The following is a 22,013-nucleotide window of genomic DNA, read 5'->3' as shown; positions in this document are numbered from 1 at the left end:
AGCATGGACCCAGCATTGCCCCTTACTAAACACTTTAATTTTTTTTCTTTTTAAAAAGCTGCTTGTCCTCTTTAGGTCTTAGTTCTTATGCTAAAAATTTTGCCGTCGAAAGTATATGTGCTCATACTTGCAATACGCCTGGCTTACAGCAGGTACCCAGGAAGTGTTACTTCACCCCGATCTCTTCCACTCTCGGGGCTGCAAGCATCGCAGGGCCTTTAAGGTGATATTCTCCTCAGTTTCTTCTAGGAAATAGCCCTCACGTTGCATCTCTCTGGGGCTTATACAAGGGTGTTGTCGTTCCAGCAGAGGGTGGGAAGCTGGTGAGGAGACGGTGGGCCCAGGGTGTTTATGATTTGGGTTTGGGGATGTCTGGCCCCTGAACTTCTTCTCGCTGATTTGAGAGTGGCCGTGTGCCGTCTCACGTTGATGGGGGTGAACTGGGCCTCTCAGGAAGGACACGTCTCCTTTTAGGTCTAGTGGACTGTGTTTTCCCTGTGCAGCCAAGCTGCACAGAGTATGGAGCGCAAAAAGCCCTTCCTTGCACAGTGATTGGATGCAAACGCTGGTTGATGGTGGAGGCTAGGTGGCAGATGCTTGATGAAAACGTTCACCAGCACACAGCATCCTCCAGGGTAGCCACCACCTCCGCCCTTTTATTAGCGCACGTAGTGGAGGGTTTGTGGGGCTTGGCAGCCGTCCATTGCCTAATGTGGAAAAGGCTCTGGAAAGATCGGCCCCTTTGAAGCAGCTGGGTTGCTGGCGACTGCTGTGTGTGGCTGGGGAGCGGCCTCCAGATGCTGGGTGCCTTTGCTTTCATGGATTTTCCTCCCCGTCCTTGTGAGAGGCTCTCCTGATAGCTGCCCTGTGGGCGCGCAGGTGTGATCCAGACAGGTAGACCCATCCTGGTGCTGCAGGGGCCAGAAGTCCCAAGAACGGAGGCGAGGGGATGCCACCATAGAACAAGAGAGAAGGGAAAACAACGTGCCATTTCCCACACCCTCCTCTGAGCATCAGCTGGGCTAGGACAGTGACCACGGGGTTTGTGCCTTCTCCATCTCTCGTCTTCCTTTCTGGGTGTGGATGCATTTCTCTCTCCCCTTTAGAGATGGCAGTGGTGGGAGTGGCAGTCTGTTTTCTCCCATACTTTTCATGAGACCCTTATGAGAGATTACACAAGGAAAACCAGCATAGAAAGGGGAAGGACTGTATCCCAAATGACACGGCTGGGGTTTTCACCCAGGGGTGGTGACTCCACAGTGCTCTGTGCCCCGGCCCCGACTCCCTAATAGCTGTTCTGTGGGAACACCCTCAGACGCTGTGGGCACACTTTCCTCTCCCGAGGCCCAGAGGTGAGCAGGGTGCCCTGGCAGCACGATTTAGGGAGGCTCCTCTCCAATCCCTCCCGCACGTGCAGGAGCCCCAGACTGGGGCTTCTTAAGGATGCTTGCTGCCCACGGCCTTGCTCAGTCTTGTGCTGCCCTCCTCCACACACCGTGAATGACCCAGATTTAAAGCAGGGTGGCTGTGCACACAGCAGACACTCAACTAGTGTTTGTCGAGTTGAATGGAGTAGTCTCAAAGATGGTGTGTACCTGTCTATGTCGGGGCAGAAATACGATGAGACGGAAATTGAGAAGAGGAGAGATGTTGAGATTTTCTGAGTAAAGAACCCTCTTTCTCTCATTCCTGGAGGGTCTTTCCACGTAAGAATATCGCCTAGTTTTAGTCCATGTTTAGACATGGTCATGGCATACTGGTACTGTAGGCACCTGCTTTTTCACTAATAAAGAGGTAGGAACATGGCTGAGTATGGGCATCACGCGGACACCTTCGGCCTCTGATTGTGTTACCACCTCAGACGTGGTAGAGAACGTTTCTCCCCTGCTCACGTGAGAGGTCTGGTACTCTTTTGTGCTTGAGAATTTTTGGTAAAAACAAAAGTGTGTGAAGCTAGATGCAGCGCATAGGGAAAATGAGATGTTACAAAAATGGAAAAGCTTCTAGGCTGTTACCACGGATGCTTCACCTCGCCGGCCCTCTGGCAGGGTGCACCTCCAGCATCCCCCCTCCTAGGCAGGCACCCCGCACAGGCGTTCGCGGTTATGCAGGGATTTAGAGCACCAGCCAGCTTTACGATTGTTTCACAGTGAGCGTGACAGTGATGGATTGAATGTGTTTAAGAGAAAAGTGATTGATTTTCTGACAAGCGGCCATTTTTATGTTCTCTTTTATCAGCCAGACTACCCACCAAAAAAGTGAAGGGTAAGAAGCAAATGCCAGAATAAGAATTAAGATTACTTGACACTCTGACTCTTGGCCACTAGAGGGGGGTAGTGACCAGGCTTCCTCTCTCCCTGGCTGAATGTGAGACACCTTTGCCCAAACTGAAACAATGAGTTACCCCTTGAAGAGTGACAGCTCAGCGTATGTCTGTTCATCAGCTTTTCCCTTCGTGGAGCCGGTGTTTCATACTCAAGCAAAGGTAGCTCATCTTTCCTAAGAGGAGTATTTCCAGCCATGTTAGTGTGTATAAAGTCTTTGGCGTCGGCCCCTTTAAAGTCGTAGTGCCTGGGTGTGGGGCAAATAGAATGGCACACACACCTTCCCCAGTCCTAAGACACGAGAAAACTTAACGATGGGCATAGGAATCATAGTCTCCACATATTATCTGGTCTTATCAAGGGAGAAAATATTTTAGGTTCCAGAACACGCTTGATGGTTGTTTGTTTTCTGTTGAAAGCAAGACTGAGGGACTCTTGTTAAAACTAGCATCTATGGAAAATCATAAGTCTTGCTACTCTTTCAAGGAGATCTCTGTGTCCGCAGACGCCTCTTATTCCACCAAAACAATCCCTGGCTTTAGAAGGGTGTCCACGGCTGATGCCCATTTCTTGAATGCCTGTGCAACGCTCGTGTCTGCTGTGTAGGTCGTGGCATTTGCCTCCTGGGAGTGTTATGAGGATTAAAGCAATCGATAGTTTTCGGTATCAGGAGAATCTAAAATAGGTGCAAAGGGAGCATCCCTAGGTTTTAAATTGGAAGTACATATAAATAGGCAGTGTATACATGACAAGGGCAGAGTCCAGGCAGTCAGAGGGGTTCCTTGTGAATAATTATCAAAATGGTTTGGTCGGTTATTTTCCTGTTATTTTGGTAGTTGGATTTTTATTCTTGTCAAGGGAGGAAGAGAGCAGCCGCAGAGGGAAGGACCCTGAAGTCAGGAAGATGAAAACACACAGGGCTCGGGGGGAGCTCAGGAAGGTAGTGGAAGAGTCAGCGATGGCACCAGGCACTCAGGGAATCTGTGTGCCTCCGGGTGTCTCACCGAGGCGTTCAGGTTGGAGACTATAACGATTCGAATCCCTGTAGGAAAGCAAGGCCTCAACAGCAGCCCTGCCAGGCTGTTCTGTGAGGAAACAAAGTCTGCGGGAGCAGGCTCTGTGACTGCCTGTCAGGAATATCAGGCAGCTTTTTTCAGTATTGGAATTTGGGTCACATGATTATCAAATCTCAGCTGTGGTGGAAAAGCCCAAATTTGGGCTTTTCCTCTGGAAGCTCTGAGCCCATGTAGCACTGAGGAGAGCCAAGGTAACCACTACCGAGTTATGTTTGCAATTGTTTTCTTGGGTATAATGTAGCATAGGTAAGTATGCCTTCTGACTGTGGCTACTACCTCTGGAAACTCTGGGCTTTCACTGGGGCCCTTCCCTTTGCCTGGAATTTCCTTCTCCTCATTCTCTAACCAAGCACAGTTCCACGGATCCTTCAAGACCCAGTTCCTGTGTCCCTCCCAACTCTGTGAAGCCTCTGGCCACGCCTGCCCGCCCCCGTGGAGTTAGCCCTTAGTATCCGATGGCTCTAGCTGCCTGCCCGCTGTAGCCCTTACGTTGTTTCGAGTTTGGGTTTTAGTATCTGCGCAATTTCCCCTTCTTGGTGGGGTCCATCTCTGTTCTTCTCTGTGCCTCCCTTATACCTGGAACAAACAGGGCTCGATGAATTCATTCTTCACACTAAGGAGTGGGTTCCGCGTCTAACGTGTGTGTTTGTGTGTGTGTGTGTGTGTGTGTGTGTGTATTGGTGGTGACAAAACTGGACTTCAGAGATATTCAGGATCCACAACCAGAGAAACAGCCGGCCTCCCAGAGTCTCCTCAGAGAGACTTCATGAAATACACAAGCTCGCCCAGGAATGCCTGACCCTTGCTGTACTGGCCAGGCGACCCCAGGCCGCCTGGAATCAATATTTAAGCCAATATTTGCTGCCAGATATTCTCACCCATTGTTGAGCCACTGTGGTACCAAACTGTGGCCAGCCCAGGAAGGGTGTGGAGGGGCCCGCAGGGACTCTGCTGGCTGGCTCTGCAGGTTTGCCCTACACGCTCATCACCAACTCAGTAAAGCAACCTCATATCTCACATTATTGAATCTTTGGGCCCTGTGTTTTAGGTCCGAGTGCTGTTTTTTCTGTGAAAGTGTAAGGGTACCCATATACTGTACCCTTACAGTATTGAGGAGAACCAAGGTAGCCACTACTGCGTTATGTGCAGAGTTGTTTTCTTAGGTATAATGTCACATGGATGCTGACCATGGCTACTACCTCTGGTTACCTCCATGCAACTCAGGTTAGGCAGGTCAAGGCAGAATTTCAAGGGTTAAAGTATATGTGAAATTTTAAATAGTCTCTTGGTGCCTAAACGCACTCTGTCCACCCAGCGAGGACTCTGTCCCCCGTAGCCTTTCCCACCCGCCTTTCCCATTGATTCGCAGGCACTAACAAGCCTGAGTTGCCTTCACTTGCTTCTGTGAACTTTCCAGATACACGGAGCAAGGAGAGCCACGGGACCCCAGTGTGGTTTTCTGGTCACCCTCCAGTCCCGTTCTAGGGTTGCTCCCAGGAGAGCCGACCTCCAGACTGAACAACAGAGCCCAGCCAAAGCCCCTGCCTGGTGGCCGAGAGGAAAGCCGGAGCTCTGACTCTGGCTCCCACGTCGGGCTGGCTGCTTTCGCTCCTGGCACGTCTTTCTGTTCTCCCAGAAGCAGAGTGTGGAGAGCTCCCAATGGTTCGTGTATCTATCTTTCAAAGCTGTGTTTGGGTAGCAAAGTCATGAGCACTTGCTTCTCTCTGGCAGGGGTGGCCCTCGTGCCAGAAAAAACAGAGGGAAAATCACTTGGTATGCTGTTGCTAGGAAGCAGAGAGGTGTTTGATGTTTTGATTTGAGCAGTATTGGAGGCTTGCCTTTTTAATAACACAAAGAGCTATAGGCTGTTCCTACAATATTGAATATGTGCTTTTCTGAAAATGTGTCATGAATGCAGAATTCTCTCATCAAATCCCTTTTTTCCACCATTCATTAAATTAAAAAAAATCCTCTGGGATACAGGAGAGGAGTGTAAGAAGTTCAAAATGAAAACGATGGTGGGAAAAGAAAAAAAAGAAAACGATGGTGGGAAGGTTCTTGTAGAAGCAGCTTGGTTCCAAGTGACCATGGGTCAGCAGACCCCAAGCTGTGACCATGTCAGGCATTGGCCAGCAAGTAGCAGCAAGGATGGAGTTCATGCCCTTCAGATATCGGTGTCCAGCTGTCTGACCCTGTGGAAGCTGTGCAGAGGTTATCAGGCCATTCTCATCTACTCTTTTGATGATTTACTGAATGTTTAATGAGCTATATGTTCAAGGCACAGTGGTTGGCTGGATAAGCAAGATACAGTCTTCCCCCTGAAGCAGGGAAAGAGGTAATTAGGATTCAAAGGTTCTGTGCACAGATAAAGGTGTGGAGAGGACAAGACCCAATAGAAAAAGGATAACTTTTCTTGGGTCAGTCAGAGAGCACCACAGAGGAAAACTGTCTTAAAGGGTAGGCGTCTGATTTTTCCAGTGGAAAAGACAAGGAGGCACATTCAAGGCAGGAACAGCAAGGCAGAAGGAAACCGGAGGGTTAACAAGACACTCATATGTGACTGGATAAAAGAATGAGTTGGGAAGAAAAAGGGATGACCTAGATCACTAGGGACCTTGACTTTGAGGCCAAGAAATTTGAACTTTTTCTGTAGGTGGCCAGTAAGACATCAGGACTGAACTTGATCTTAATCTCACTACGTCTATAAATCCCTCTACAGAGGACAGGGATGGTTTTCCAGCATAGATGGAGCTGCATCTTTGGTACCACTGTCCAGTACCAGTAGAACTTTGTGAAGTGATGAATTAAATAGCTTCATGTGGCTAGTGACTACTCTCTTAGAGCTTCTCAGGAGGCAGTGGTTGTAACTTGATGGAGGGAAAAGAGGTGAGAAGGGCTCTCCTGCAGATGAATTGTGATAAGTTATATTTCAGGGAGGGAAGGGACCGCAGGTGGGTTCTGATACTCGTATTCTACTGGGTGTTGTGAGGAAAGACTTTTAAAGGGTCTTACTGATACATGGCACATGTACGTAAAATGGTTAGAGAAGGGAGGCAGTTGGTGTGTAACAGAGTGCTGGCCAGCACAGCGCCAGCTCCTGGGACCCTGCGATAGCTCTTGGCATCCTCTTTCCATATCTCTGCACCGCGCAGCTATGCAAACCCCACGAAGCAAGAGTCCCACCTGCACCTCTCTGCTGTCAAGAAAGATGCCAAGAGCAGGGAGGATAAATCAGAAAAGCATTTCTAGGTACATTAATTAAAAGCTCCTGTGACAGAAAATGTGCTTTGAAGGAATTGCACAGGCCAGTGCTCTCTACCTGCAGAGCTTTCCTGGAAAAGCTCAATTGCAGTACAACCTGTGTTTTCCCATTGGAGCAATGGGCAGTGGTGTTTCCTGCCCAAGAACTCAGCATCAAACAGAACATTACTGATAGAATAATGCCACAAAAGCAGAGAAAGCAAAGGCATAAATCTCAGTAACTACTGAAAGTGATAACGTTCTGCTAGTTATTCTGTAAAATGAATGTAAATGTAGATTATTGGTGAATACTGACTAAGGACCATAATCTTCCATTAACATATAAAAATTCAACTCCACTGTGTCATAAATTAGATTTCCCTCATGCTGAATTATTGAGTGTGATAAACAGGAATTGAGTATTTGAACAACAATAGTTTTGCCCCTCCCTGAAATTTGAAGGGCGTATGAGGATGCTTTTATTTTCTCTTAATAAATTCCTTTGTAACCAGTAGAAGCATGCATAATTATTCCATTATCCATTCCATCCTCCTGGATGTCAAATTCACAGCATCAGTAGATCAATGAGGTGGAAATCTGAGGACAGCACAAAGCAAATCGAATCACAGCCTATGTCAGGAGTTGTCTGATGCACAGATTGGAAGGATTTTAGCTGGAGAAGTATTTAATAACTAAGATCTACAAACAGAAACTCTGTTTTTCTCCCATTCTTTATTTTCTCACTCTAGTTCCTCTACTTGGATTTAATTATTAATATGTCCTATGTCATTCCTTTTGTTGTTTAAAAAATGCACTGTGCTTTTATCTTTTTAGAAAAGTGATATGTGTTCATTGTAGAAAATACACAGGAAAAGAAAGAGAGCCACCACTCTGAGTTGACTGTTATGAATATTTGGGCATACCTATTTTCAGTTATTTTTGTTTTCAGTGTGTGACCACACAAGACTGAAACAGTTTTGCTCTTTTTCAATTAATCCTTCCGGAACATTGCCTCATATTTTAAAGTATATTTCCAAATCATCACTGTAATGCCTATAGAATATTTCATCATAGAGGTCACCAAAATGTATCTAGCCAGGCCCCTATTGTAGGCAATTTAGGTTATTTCTTTTTCTTTTCTCTCTTTTTCTTTTTCACTTTAATAGCATTGTGATGAAACCCCTGTATATAAAGTCTTTGTCCGCATGTGTTACTGTTTCCTTAGATGTGGAATTTCCCTATTAAAGGATAAGAACATTTCTTAGGGCCACTTATGAGTATTGCCAAATCGCCCTCGAGAAAGATCTTCTAGTGGTGTTGTGAATATGAGTGTTGAGATTAGAAAGACCTGAGTTCAGTCCTGGGTTTGTGGTCCTGGGTCTGTCATCAGCCCTGTGACCTTGGGCAAGTTGTTAACATCTCCAAGCTTCAGTTTCCCTGTCTGTTAAGTGCGCTAGGAGTATGACCTGTCTCATCTCCGGTTCCGTGGGGAGTAAATGTGATAATTCACATAAAAGCTGAGTAGAGCAAAATGTTCAACATAAGAGCTGACAGCTTTATACTCTCCCAGCAGAGTGTGGACTACTTCTCTATTCTCTCACAAACCCTGGGCACAATTTTGTGTAAAAGTCAACTTGCCAATGAAAAAAGACATCTTATAGTTTTAACTCCTATGACAAAACACATCTTTCAAGCCTTTAAAAATATGTGAGATATTTTAAGTCAAGGGCTGACTTTGACAAACGTTTTTCCCTCAAATGTTGTTTCTCATGAGTGCCAAGTAATAGGAGAAGCCCACATCTTCCCTAGTTTTAAAAGGTAGCTATATTATTGATTGTGTCTGAGGGCCCAGCGCGGTCTGTCAGTGGGATGGAGTACGTGTACATAGCAATTATTAAATATGTGCTTAGAACATTTTCTCTCAATAATCTCAGTGCATTGGATTTAGCTGTCCATAATTTATTTTAAATGGTATAAATAGCTTCATAAGACAACCAATAGAAATAAAGAGAAAAGAAGAAAAACATTAACCAGCAATCGTTTCACACAAACAAATTAAATTTTGCTTGTTGACTGTCCACACAGTTTTACAGAATTACATTAGACATTCTTTCCAATCAGAGGGTGTATTTCCTCCTGTTGAGATCTTTTCCATACAGGTACCATCATTTTACCAGGCCCACAAGGTGCTGTCCCACCCATGTCACGTCAGTGGGAGCTGAGTGCAAGGGCAAGAGACACATACCCCTGGGCCAGGAAAGACGGTCCGTGACAGATGTGAAGCAAAGTGGGCTCGGAGGGTAGGACCCAGACAGCCGAAAATGTTGCTGTGAAGTCTGAGCATGAGTGTGGTGGATGTGGGTGAGGCTGACATGAAAAGTGAAACAACAAAGGAAACGATGTGGGGGAGGGTTCATACTCAGACATTTAGAGGCTGTTTTAAGGACAGGCTTTATTTGGCGATTTTTTGGAAGCCTGGAGGCTCCGCATGAATTTAAAGACATAACATGTGTGTCTGATACCGGAATGGGCTTGCTAGTGAACACGCGTTCACAGGTTTTCTGTAATACAAGTGGAGAAGGTATTAAGAAATACAGCCTTGATTATTACAGAGAGAAGAGAGAGCAGTTTTTCTGTCCTGATTATTGTGTCTTAAATATCAGGCATCAAATAATCTCTCATAGGATGAAATGGAAGCACTCTTGAGGTTTCAGATCCATTTCTCTTTTATTCCAGTTTAGTTCTCATTTCCCAAGGCTGTGCCCTTGAGTGTTGAAATGTAATAACTTTGAGGGTACACAATGAGTCTGTTGATTCTTTAATATGGTTTCTGCTATTTAATTCTTGTTCAGAGCAGGCAATGCACCAGCTCTACACAGAGCTAGCTGGTCACCCTCTATCATCAGGTATGTACACATGTCTAACACCAAGAGGAAATGCTCATGTTAGTGACATTGGATGACCATCTCCTGATCACTTTTCAAGATCATTGGTGCTATTTGTAACCTAGAATGTTATTTTTTCGGCTTCCAGCCTTGAATTAGATTCTGTAAGAAAGAGGTTTTGCTGAACAGGGTATGAAAAAAATAAGGGTAGTTTAATTTTATCAATCTTGGGCATCTTGCGTAAAATGTTAGGTCAAAATTGTTAGGCAGTAAACTTGCTAGAAGAAGAAGATGAGAATGCCGGTATGGTATGACAAAAAGAGCACCAGTCTCGGGAGGTGTGATTTAGTTCACTCTTTTGTCACTTATTAATGTGACTTTGGGCCTATCTGTTCATTTGTAAAATGACCTTTTCATTTATAAAACAGAGACTGTGCTGTGTCCTATTTAGCACTCAGTGACAGACTGCATGTGAAAGCCCTTTGTAAACTATAATTCATTTTCCAGTGTGAGGTTGTTATTATGTCTTCGAGGTCAACATGTCTGAAAATGTATGTTGGTATTTTAAATACATTTCAGTTCTCACTATGTCTTAGCCCATCATTTCCATATTTAAACTTAAGCAACAAAGACCTTGGCTCAATCCCCTTTATCTTTTAGTCTAATTAGGGGGCCTGAAAGTTTTGCTTTATTTGGAATTTGTCACCCCACGTTCTAAAGAACAAGGTTCAGTGTTCCTCAAAAGACTAAGATTCTAAGATATTGCAAAACTGAATCCTAATTGTATGTCTTCAGAAAGCCATGAGATTTTATGCTTTCATCAAATTGGTCACTATGTGGGTTATATTGTAATAGAACCTGTTATTTATATATCAGAGCTACTCAAAAAATTGCAGCACCTTGAAAAGGGGCTATATTCTAAGGGCTGCCTTCCCAGCATGGTAACCAATAGGCGTATCTCATTGTTTACATCTAAGTTAATTAAAATTGTCAGATACAAAATTCAGTTCTTCAGTTGCAGTGGATACATTCCAAGTGCTCAGTGGCCAGATATGATTAGTGGCTACTACTTTGGACAGTGGAGACTATAGAATATTTCTATCATTATGGAAAGTTCTGTTGGCCAGTCCTGCTCTAGAAGAAAGGGAACCTGATGTCACATTATTCAGAGATATCCAGTAAGGTTTTGTGCAGAATTTTTATATCATTTTCAGGTTTCCAACCTAAAATAGCAACCTTTAATGTCCAATCAAGGTTTGACATCCACCTGCCCACCTACCCATTTTCTGCAAGTTATATTTAGGGCATTTGATAATTTGATATTTTTGAATGTCCACTTCTTTCTCTTGGGTCCCTTAGGTCCTGCGTGACAGACATGTGTGAATGTCCAGTCCATAAAAACTGTTACTGCGAGTCATTCCTGGCATATACCCGGGCCTGCCAGAGAGAAGGCATCAGCGTCCACTGGGAGCCTCAACAGAACTGTGCAGGTGAGAAGTTCCTGGCAGATCTAAACATCAGAAACTCATGCCAGTGCCCAAGATAGCAACAGAAGAGACTCGATGTTATGAATGGTCAGTGCCCCCTTGGCCAGAGGGAAATCTTATCAGTGGCTCAACTGGATTTCAACTTGATAAAACACAGGAACTTCCCCCTGGGCAGGACAGAAAGCCCTTAAGAGAAATGCTTTGTGACAGGCACATTTGAACAATTTTAGGATTTCCACTGTTGCAAAATCCTCCTAACCTCAAGCTACCAGCTGGATGTGCTTAGCATGTGGACAGTCACAGCTGTGGTTCAGGCTACGTGCGGCGCAAAGGAGATTCAGGACAATTACAGTCATTTAAGGTCTTCAGGATAAGTGTGATTTTTTTTTTTTTCAAGAGAGCAATTGTTATACAAACCCTAGTAGGATGTTCTTTTCCCTCTGAGAGACAGATTGCTGAAATAGTTGTTATAGCTCTTTGTCTCAGGCAAGTTAATTAGCTCACTTGATATCTGTAAAATGGATTTCTTTGTTTATCCAAGAAATACTTCTTACAAAGTGGCTAAGTACTAGGCTTTGAACAAAGCATTGTGGGTAGCGAGGTGACTACAAGAGATGCGGCGAGGTCCCTGTCACTGAGGTACTGGCAGCCCAATGGGAGAACCAGACAAAACCAGGAACTCTGCAGTCAAGACCTGCTACATGTAGTAAGAAGTGTGATGAAGGAAACAAATGGGGCAGAGCAAGGGAGCGGGTGGCTACTTAGACGGCTAAGAGGGAAGGCGTCTCTGTGGATGTGATATTCCCGCTAAGCAGTGAAGGACTGAAAGGAATCAGGGCACGAGTTACATGCAGAAGACACATATGTGAATAAGATAGCTGCCCTCAAACTAGAAGGGAGTCAGTGTGGCTTGAGCGTGGTGGGTAAGGGAAAGAGGGGCACAAGATGAGAGTGGGAGTTGAAGTCGGAGCTGGATCCTGCAGGACTTTGCGGGTTTGGGGAAGGAGTCTAGCTTTTATTCGAAGAAGAATGGAAGCCACTAATGGACTATTTAAGCAACCCTCTTTATGCTTTTCAAAGATCACCCCATGTAGAGGCTTCTGTGTACAGGATACATTGAATGGGGCAAGACTGAAAGCAAGAGGCTGTTGCAGTAGTTGGGGCGAAAGAAATGATGGTGGCTTGGATTAAGATGGAGACAGTATATGGAGGAAGTAGAAGAGAGATTCTAGATATATTTTGGAAATTTACAGTAATATCTACTCTGTAGAGTTATAAACATTAGTGATATGTATGTGAAACATCTAGAAGATGTTCAACTCATAGAAGATACCTAGTCAGAGGTAACTGCTGCTCTTATTTAGACTTGAAGATGAGATGACTGAATGTTTGTCATTTACTGCAAGCGTTGGCAAATGTTTTTCTGTAAAGGACCGGATTTGCCTGGAATGAAGAGACTGGGGTTTGCAATATTCTACACAAATCCTAAAACTCTTAGCTCTGATATTAGAAAAGAAGGCAGTTCACGGCACTGCTAACTCTAGAGGGTCTACATTGGTGGAGGGTGGGAGCTGTCATCTGGTTGGAAGAGGGCTCAAGAAGAATTGCCTTGAGGCTATATTTTCAGTGCAGGGACATCATGTTCACTTAGACACCAGGTTTCAATCTGGCTGAACATTGGAGTCACTTTGGGAGCTTAAAAAATAAACCAGAAAACTATGCCCAGGCCCCAGGCCCAGCTAGCTGTTTTCATTGGCCTTGTGTATCATTTGAAATCTCTCAGGTGATTCTGACCTGCAGCCAGAGTTGAAACCACAGAGTTTAATTTATATGCTCATTCGGGTGGCTTTGGGGGAGTAGGATGATGAGTGTTTTGGGGTTACTAAAGCTTCCTCAAGCCACCCCTGGACATAGTCACTAATCTGTGTCCTTAAAAAGCACTCAAACCCTTTTATCTCCTTGTGACTTCTGTTTTGGATTTGCTCTCTCCTCTGCAAGCCCAAGTCCAATCTTTATGTCCAAGTTCACTTTCCATGGCAAGAGTGCCTCTTTGTCAATGCTGCCCTTCCCAGAGGAGTACTGAGTTGATAAAAATAACTCATTTTAAGGTGTGGCTGAGACTCCTGAAAGGTGAGACTCAATGGCTTACCTCCCACCTAATGCATCAGTGCAGAGCAGTATAGGAAGGGCAGGGTTTTGAGAGACTGGGTCCTTCCAGCACGCCTTGAATATGCCCATCCTTTTCTTTACATTGAGTCCTTCTTCCCTTAAATCTACCAGAAAATGAATAAAATATATGGACTCAAGCCCCAGCCATTCATCCTGGTATAATGTGGGGCTCAGCAGAACTGTATTAATTTTATTAGCTGTGGTGCTGTGATAAGGATCATATCAAATACAGAATAGGTGAACCCTCTCTCCCTGATGCCAAGCTGTATTTAACACCAGTTCAGTGCACACAATGCATTTAAGAACTACACAACCCCGCCCACCCCGCCCCCAGATCCTGATTTCAGGGACTGAATCTCAGGAGCTAAAATTACTTTTCTAATGGAAAGGGAGTACAGCTTCTGAAAGGTTCCATTTGCCACTTAAAATTAGTGGAGCCATCTGGGTAAAGTATGACTCTGTCAATGTTCAGTTACAAGGGAACCTTTTACAGACACACACACACACACACACACACACACACACACTGAACTTCCACATATTGACAGTTGATATTTAGAGATATGCAGCATCTTTCAGTAGATTCATTTGTGAGTCATCTAAAATACTGAAGACTATAAGAATACTCTTTGTTTTTAGCTCCCAGATCTTTTGACTTATGAAGCACTTAAGGCCGCTTAATACAGAGAAGAGAAATTTTCCAGAGTAAAAAGACTGGAAGTTGAATAAATAAGCCAGCCAGGCAAGAAACTCTGAATAAACAAGTGACATCCCCTGGCTAGGCTGAATTTTAGCACTATCATGACATATGAAGGGTATGCCCACTAGCCTTGGCAAGAAGGACTAATGAAACTCTAGTTTAGTACAGGAATTACTAAATACAATGCAATGTGCAGAGGGCTATTGTGAAGGTCTGTAAAAGTTTAATAATGACTATTTCTATTAATATGTACTATTTTCTAAGCACCTCCTTTGCCCCAGGGACTATAGTAGCACTCTATATTACATTTTATCTTATTTCATCCCCACTATAATCTATGTGGTAACACTCTATTATCCACATTTTACTGTAAAGGACATTGTCTTAGAATATTTAAGTAATTTGCTAAAAATCACAGAGCTTAGAAGTAAGAAAGCTAGGAATCATACCCAGGTCAATTTACATTAAAGCCCCTGTTCTTAATTATTATGAGAACACAAATAAGCCAGTGCACTGTAGAAAAATACACTTAAACATAGGTATATATTTATTTGTATATTCACATAGCATCAACTAATTTATCAGAATATTTGTTATGTAGATCTTTCCAATTTCTGTTTATTTATTCCTTGTCATTAATATTTGTTACTTGCTACCTTCTGACTGTAATTTTGCTGTGATCGTGCTCCTGCGTCTTGCTTTGCCATCCTTAGCAGATTTTCTGCCAACCTCCCCGTAGGTGACACTGCTAATTGTCACTGCACTTTCAGGAATGCATTTTACAAGTGGGAAAGCTGCTGGGATATTCCAAGCGGTGTGCGTATTTCTGTAGCGCATCAGGTAGTCTGCTGGGTTCTGTGGGCAGTTTCCTCCTTGTTTTACTCTACAAACTCCAGGTGATTCTAGCCCCTTCCCTGCAGCGCCTCTGCTCGACTTACAGACACTGATTTTTTCCTTGGCTGACCGGATGTCTACTGTTAAGGATTAGGAGATAAAGTCAGCACTGGGACCTTCAGCACGGTAGGGGGGTGTGGGGACAGCTGAGTTCCAGAGGACACAGATCTACACTTACTGAACGTATTGATAAAGCCAAGACGTAGCACCTTTATGGGGTCCCACACAAAATAACATGTAATGCTTCTTGCACGCATTGCAGAGTAGCTGCTTATGTGCCCCCCTGAGAACCTGCTAACCTAACCACTTTGGTAGTTTCCTGATTTTTAGAAAATGCATTTAACTAAATGAATCCTTTCCAGATGCACATGTGGAAATCAAATCACATTTATGTTGTAAAAAAAATATCGTTTGCCTTTTATAAGTTTGAAAAAAAATGGATTCACAGATGGTAAAACAAGGTCCACATCAGGATTAACTTTCTAGGATCCTCTGAAAGTTGTGCCCGTGTGAAGGCACGTTTAATCATGTCATCCCCCATTTAAAACCCTTGCAAGTCTCCTCTTCCTCAAGGCTTGCAGCCCCTGCCTACTCCTCTGCCTTTGTCTCCTCCCACTCTCCCCCTCAAATTCCATGCTCCTTCCTCCAGCAAACCAAGGGCCCTCCCGTTTCTGACTGGGCCCTGGCTGCTTGTTGCTGCTGACGGCACCCCCCCACCCCCACCCCCACCCCCACCCCACATCTGTCTGACAATGTCTACTCACCGTTTAAGACGTAAGTGGAATCTGGTCCCTGAGGTCTTCCTGGATCCCTACCCAATCCGAAGCATTGAGTTGATGTCCCTCTTACTCCTCCACTGTACTTTGTTCTCACTGTCTAATGTGGATATCTTACACTTCATTAAGAATCTATTTGTGTGCCACCTTCACCTATTTGGTTGTAAGTCCAGGCTCCTGAGATGGGAGGTCAGAGAGGATATCTGATTCACACGGAATTCACTGCCCTAAGAGAATGCTTGCCACATAGTAGATACTCAGTAGATGTTTATTGATTTGGTTTGAATTGAATGGAGATGGTGAAAAAGATCCTTTTTCTTTTTCCTAGTAGTTCTTCATTTTCTACATGCTACTTTCTACCTGCAGATGGTTAGGGAAATATCAGTGTTCAGTAGTCAAAGGTAAGATATCATAGAGGAGCAGTAGAAAATTAAGTGGTGGAGTTAGAAGAAAGAATTGAGAGGTCAGAGAGAGGAAAAGACATGGGAGAGTGCATGTCTATAAGAGAATGAGGGAAAGGAAAGAACATGGTGGGGGCAGAGGAAATTCTGCTGAGTTTTCATACTAGGAGGGATCTTTGCAAGAGTTGAAGGGGAGCAAAGTATCTGGAGGGAAAAGTGAGTTGAAAGAGGCATTCTGAAAGCAGCAGAGTGGAAAATGAACTTAAGCCGAGCCAAGTGTAATCCAAATTGGGAACCGGGATGATGGATTGAAAGTCATTAAGATTAAATCATCATCCAACAGGCACAGACATTTATTAAGCTGCTCCTCTGTGCTTGGCCCTGTGCCAGAACATTGCATCATGGAAGACAAGGACTCTCCCCTCAGGACTCCCAGCCTCAGTGGTCCATTCTTTTCAACCAGGGGTGCTTGTTGTAGTGACCCTTGGGGAACCTTTGAAATCTATAGCTACCCAATGCTCTGCTGTAGACACAGAGCAAAACTCTTTAGGGGAGGGGCTGAGGAATATGTATCTTTTAAAAGATCCTCAGGAGACTCTTGTGAGCATCCCTGACTAAGAATTAAAGCTGCACAGTAATTAGGGGATTAGAACAAGTAAACAGGTAACTTCTAATGTGAAAAGTGCTGTTGGATGCAGAGGAGGGAAGGGTATCCTGCGGAGATCCAGGAAGCTACTGGAAGGAGGTGACCGTTTGAATTAAGACTTGGAAAATGATTGGCTTGGGAAGAGAATCCAAACTGACAATCATCAATTTCAGAGCTTTTTGACTGGAAATTAACGCTAATACTGTAGTACCTGATGAAGAGAAAAAGAAAGGGAAGGGAAGAGAGAGGAAGAAGGAAAGGGAAGAGAGGAGAAGAGAATGTCAGGGGAAGAGTCTTGGAGGCAATTGGAACATGTAGTGCCAGGGAGTAGGTAAAGAAGTCCAAGAGAGAGAAGGTTTTTGCAAGAAGTTCACAGAAGAATCTAGAAATTGCAGTGTCATAAGATAAAATAGGCAAAAAGACCAAATGTTTTGTGGCGAGATCATGTGAGAATGGGGACTGCCAATACGTCCTCGGACATGGTCCTGATGGAAAATGTTGCCAGGAGCTGCTTCAGTAAAGTGGTGGATGAGGAAGGTAGGTCACCAATGGTAATTCATGGCACAGAAACTGGATAAAATGGCTGTAAACTTTTCTGTGAAGTCTGGAGGTAAAAAGTCTGATAGATGAGGGAATATTTTTGTTAAAGACTAGTATTGACCTGAAAATGTTTCCAGTATGTAGAGGATGGAGCCAAGAGAGAAGGAGAAGATTAATGCCCAGCAAGAAGGGCAAATAATGGAGCAAGTTCCTGGAAGAGACAGGTCAAAAAGAAGAAACGGCAAAGGAAGAATGGGTGCCGATGAGGAGATGCAGGAGGGAGGTGGGTCAGGGGTGCTCGTGCAGGTGACCTAAGCCGTCAGTAAGAGAGGACGAGTGTGCTGGGACTGGGGAGAGCCCCGGTAGAGTTTTAGGTGGAGGAAGAAGGGAAATAGCAGGAGCTTCCCTTGTGCACCTACTTCCACTTTGGAGATACTCGTTGCCCTCTCCTTTGCTGAAAAGGCGTGAGTCTCTACAGTGACTGAAGCATGAATGTGAGGGTTGTTTACAGGACCACTTCTCAGACCTGGCTGCATAATGAAATCATGCTGGGGAGTAATTTTTTAAATTATTTAAAAAATACTGATAACCTGGTTCCACCTTCAGAGGTTCTGATTTAATTGGTCTGGGGTGGGGTCCAGGCACCAGGAAGCTCTCTGTTGATGCTAATTTCCAGCTTTGAACACCACTGATCCATAAAAATAGAACTACATGTGGATACAGTTATCTGGTGTGAATATGATATTCAGCTGGGATGTTTCCAAATTATTAGGCATGACCCATGTATGGGATATTCTGTTAGTCACTGAAAAGAGAAAAAGAGAACTTGGAAGGGATCTGTGAAAAGTCAAAAGATTATCAGAAAAGCATAAGTTGAGAGATTTAAAGAATTGCATTGATCCACCCGCTCACTCATCCATCTGTTAATGCATCAATCACACAGCCGCTCTCTGAGTCCCTTCTACATGTTAAACACATACCACTGCTGAAAATAAAGAAACAAAACAGGCTTTCCCTTGAACAGCCTAGTTTTAGTTGGAGAAAGAGAGGACAAGGAAACCAATGCTTATGATTTCGTGTTGCAAATGCAGGGATAGAGGTGGGCACCAGGTGCTCTGAGGATACAGTTAGGGGACATCCTATCCAGACAAGAGAGGCAGGAGAAAAGGCTGGAAACTGAGTCTAAAGGAGGGGAAGATGCGGCGAGTGGTGGTGACACTCACCGTGCTTCACAGTGACGCTAGGTCAAGGCAGAGGGCAGGGCGTCAAGACTGGCTTGGCTCCAGGAGGTTCCTAGCAGCCTAAGGCATAGAATAAAATTAGGAGACACCAAAACCACTTATTAGAGTTACATAGTGGAGATGACATTAAGGAAATTATTTAAAGAATACTAGTAATTTTTTACTTATCCACTGTATCAGTTAGGATCCAGGCAGAAAACAAGTGGCACACTCAAATTACTTAATTGAGGTACGTTTAATAGATGGACTACTTTAAAAGGGATGAGAAGGGTGCCAGGAAATAAGGAAAAGTCCAGTACCCTAGAAACAAACTGTTTTTACGCACAGTAAGCTGACACCGCATGTGTGGGATTTGTTTGTTTTTCTTACACCAACCACTTCTCCACACTCTGGAGACCAACTGGGTGTCCTCAAATTCCATTCAGTTTTGAGACGAACTGCCCAGAGTTACCGTCAGCCTCCACAGCTGTAAGGGCTCAGTCCCACAAGACGCCTCACTTCGGATGCCAGTTACATGTCCTGAGTCCCTAGGTTACCCTCACTTCTGCCCCACTTGGCTACAGAGTCGGGGGAGAGAGGTGGTCTCACAACCCCCTTCCCTTTCAGGCTTAATAATTTGCTAGAATGGCTCAGGAAACTCTGGAAAACATTTATCCTTACTGGTTCATGATAAAGGATACAAATGAACAGGCGGTTGAAGAGGTACAGAGAGTAAGGTCCAGGAGCGTCCCCGAGCACAGGAGCTTCTGTCCCAATGGAGTGAGGACACCGTAATCCCAGCACCTCGATACGTCTGCCAGTTCCGAAGCTTTCGGAACCCTGTCGTTAGCCATTTAAGGGTTTGTATGGAAATTTCCCTATGTGGGCATGATTGATTAAATCATTAGCTTAACTCAATATCTGGTCCCTCTCCCCATCCCTGGGACATGGGGCTGAAAGTTCCAACCTCTAATCATGCCTTGGTATTTCTGGTGACTAGCGCCCATCCTGAAGCTGTCTAGGGACCCTAGCCACCAGTCCTATCAGCATACAAAAGACCCTCATCACTCGGGAGATTTCCAAGTGTTCTAGGAGCTGTGTGGCAGCAACTGAAGACAAAGGCAACTGCAGATGGAGGTTGGATTGTTATCGTTCTTCAAGAGGATTCTTCTAAATTCCTACACGTGTCAACATTCCTACTCCTGAGAATGACAGGTGGCCCCTTTGATTGTCACTGGAAATAACTCAGATGGAAAAATCTGCGTGTCATAAAACTTCCAGAATGTTGGCAGTTTTTTTTTCTGACAAATCTATTCGTGAATTTTCAGACAGTTACAGAATAGTGTCAAAATCATTTTAGCTCCAAGTTAACAAAGATAGGAAATTGCTATGATTTGGCTACATCATCATTTTTATGTTCTCCGACCAGCCAACCGGCTACTTCCCTCTCCCCAGTCACACATCTAATTTTTCTCTATTGGGCCCTACCCCACTTTTGCTCTAACTTGTCTCGAATTAATTAATTCAACACCTGATCACTAGATCAAAATATGTCACACATTTCCAGTATCCTTGGCAGGGTTTTTCCTGTATGGGTAAGTCTGGATATTTGAGTATCAATGTGGTTACACATTCATCACAGCTCGATAGCAGGAAGAACTATTTGGAGTTAACTCTCATACTGTTCTCATTACCTAAGTAACCTGTAGATTTCCTCGTAGCTTTACTCATGTATAGTTTGTCCTTTCTGGGAATAAAGCTTTTTCATTTTATTTTATCTTGAAGTTCACTGGCCCAGCAGGTGGAGCTTTGATGTTGTTTTTCTAGGTGCAGGTGATTCCCAGAGTGTTTGGGGAGTGTTGGGTGTTTGCTATACTTTTGTTAGGATGCAGATGTGCACCTGTGCTATGGGGAGACGTGGGCCATGAGTGACGTGAGCCTGCGTGAATTGGCACAAGGATGAATTAACCTGGCTGTTTCCTCACGTCTCACCTTCGTCTCCTCTTTTTCAGCCACCCAGTGTAAGCACGGTGCCGTGTATGACACCTGTGGCCCGGGATGTGCCAAGACCTGTGACAACTGGAATGAGATTGGTCCCTGCAATAAGCCGTGCATTGCTGGTTGTCACTGTCCAGCAAACCTGGTCCTTCACAAGGGAAGGTGCATCAAGCCAGTCCTTTGTCCTCAGCGGTGACCTTTGTTCCACTCCTTCAGACTTTGAACCTGGTGTCCTTGACACTGAAGTGGACGAGCCAATGAGAGACTGCAGTATTTGTGTGCTGATTCTGCAAACACACACACACAGAGTATATATGTGTACATATATAGATATATAGATATATTCAGAAACATTTCATCATTTATATAAACTATAGGTGGATTATTATATGTATATTTTTTGCTATAAGACATGTATTGTTTCTAGGATCCTAATCTGTATGCCATTGGATACATTGTATAAATAAACCAGGTGTTTTTAATTTAATAAGGCAGCATGCAGACATATTGGATGGCTTTACCATCACATACATTTGTCATTTTTAAGAAAGTTTTCTAAGAAATTTAAATTGCCTGCCTGAATTAATTTTTGCTTTGAATCAGGATTTGCAGTTGAATGCAAGTGTCTTTTTCTGGAGAAGGGCACATTTATGTAGGGGCATTTCATGCTTCCAAAGAAAGGAATGTATGCCTGAGAGAGACGGCTAGTGATTGGCAACAGGCTTTAATGGTGCATGTAAAGCAAGGGATAGGCATTTAGACTTTATTGGGTCATGGTCTGATATTATTTCCAAAGCCGATTGGCTCGTTGCCAAGAAATATATATTTGTCACTAGAGCATAACCGAAGAATCAAATGATTTCTTGCCATCTTCGCATATTCCTTGGTCTCCTAATTATATATGTGTGTATGATGGATGTGTCCACCTCTGTCCCACACTGAGATGATGGAGTGTCTGGATGACTTGTAGCTTTAGTGAGCATGAGAAGATATTTGAAGAAACTGTTGCACAACGTATGACAAAATATCCATTTCTCTGACTCTCACAGCAATTTAGGATGAGCAAGTCCAAAGAGCTGAAGTAAGCTATCTACATCTTGTGACTATTCCATCTATAAAAGAAAAGCCTTTATTTCTAGAGGATTCCTAGTCCAACACTGTTTGGCAACAGTGAGTTTGTCCTAATTATTAGACAGAAAGGAAGGCTTTACTGATCCATTGATTTAACACCAGTCCAAACAAAGAATGGTCTACATGCTTGCTCTAATTTCCTGATACGTTACTACTAGTCACTGTGTGATTTTCCTGACTTTTGTCTTCAGTTGAATAAGTGAAAACGTCAACAAAACAAAACCCACTGATGTCTAAAAATGAAATGTTCTGCATTGTAGTAAATAAAGGGCTTAAGATTTAAAACAATGCATTTTCTATTTCAAGATGTGTTGTGTTATACTTTATAAATAAGCTATGGCAAATTCAGGTTCATCCATTTTTAAGTGCTTTATTTAGATATATTTTATATACCCTACAAGAACTTATTTTTATAAAGAGAATTATTAATAGATAATAGCAAACCTCCAAGGTTTTGACAGCATATTTCCATTGCTTGTTAAGACATTTGCGTTCCTGTTGCGTATATTCATGACAGCTAAAGGAT

General features: G+C 43.8%; 1 protein-coding gene across 1 annotated transcript in view; it reads left to right on the top strand.

Moving 5' to 3' along the window:
• The window catches only part of BMPER (BMP binding endothelial regulator), a 238,314-nt gene extending 216,539 nt beyond the window's left edge, over positions 1–21,775 (top strand). Inside the window, exons 14-15 of the mRNA XM_057731872.1 lie at positions 10,885–11,015; positions 20,371–21,775. Of these exons, the coding sequence (XP_057587855.1) occupies positions 10,885–11,015; positions 20,371–20,552 (313 nt within the window). The 3' untranslated portion in view covers positions 20,553–21,775. The remainder of the gene's footprint in view (positions 1–10,884; positions 11,016–20,370) is intronic.
• Positions 21,776–22,013: the final 238 nt, after the last annotated feature.

This window comes from Hippopotamus amphibius, chromosome 4 (genome assembly GCF_030028045.1).
Source record: "Hippopotamus amphibius kiboko isolate mHipAmp2 chromosome 4, mHipAmp2.hap2, whole genome shotgun sequence".
Taxonomy (NCBI): Eukaryota; Metazoa; Chordata; class Mammalia; order Artiodactyla; family Hippopotamidae; genus Hippopotamus; species Hippopotamus amphibius.
This window is presented reverse-complemented; position numbering and strand designations above follow the sequence as displayed.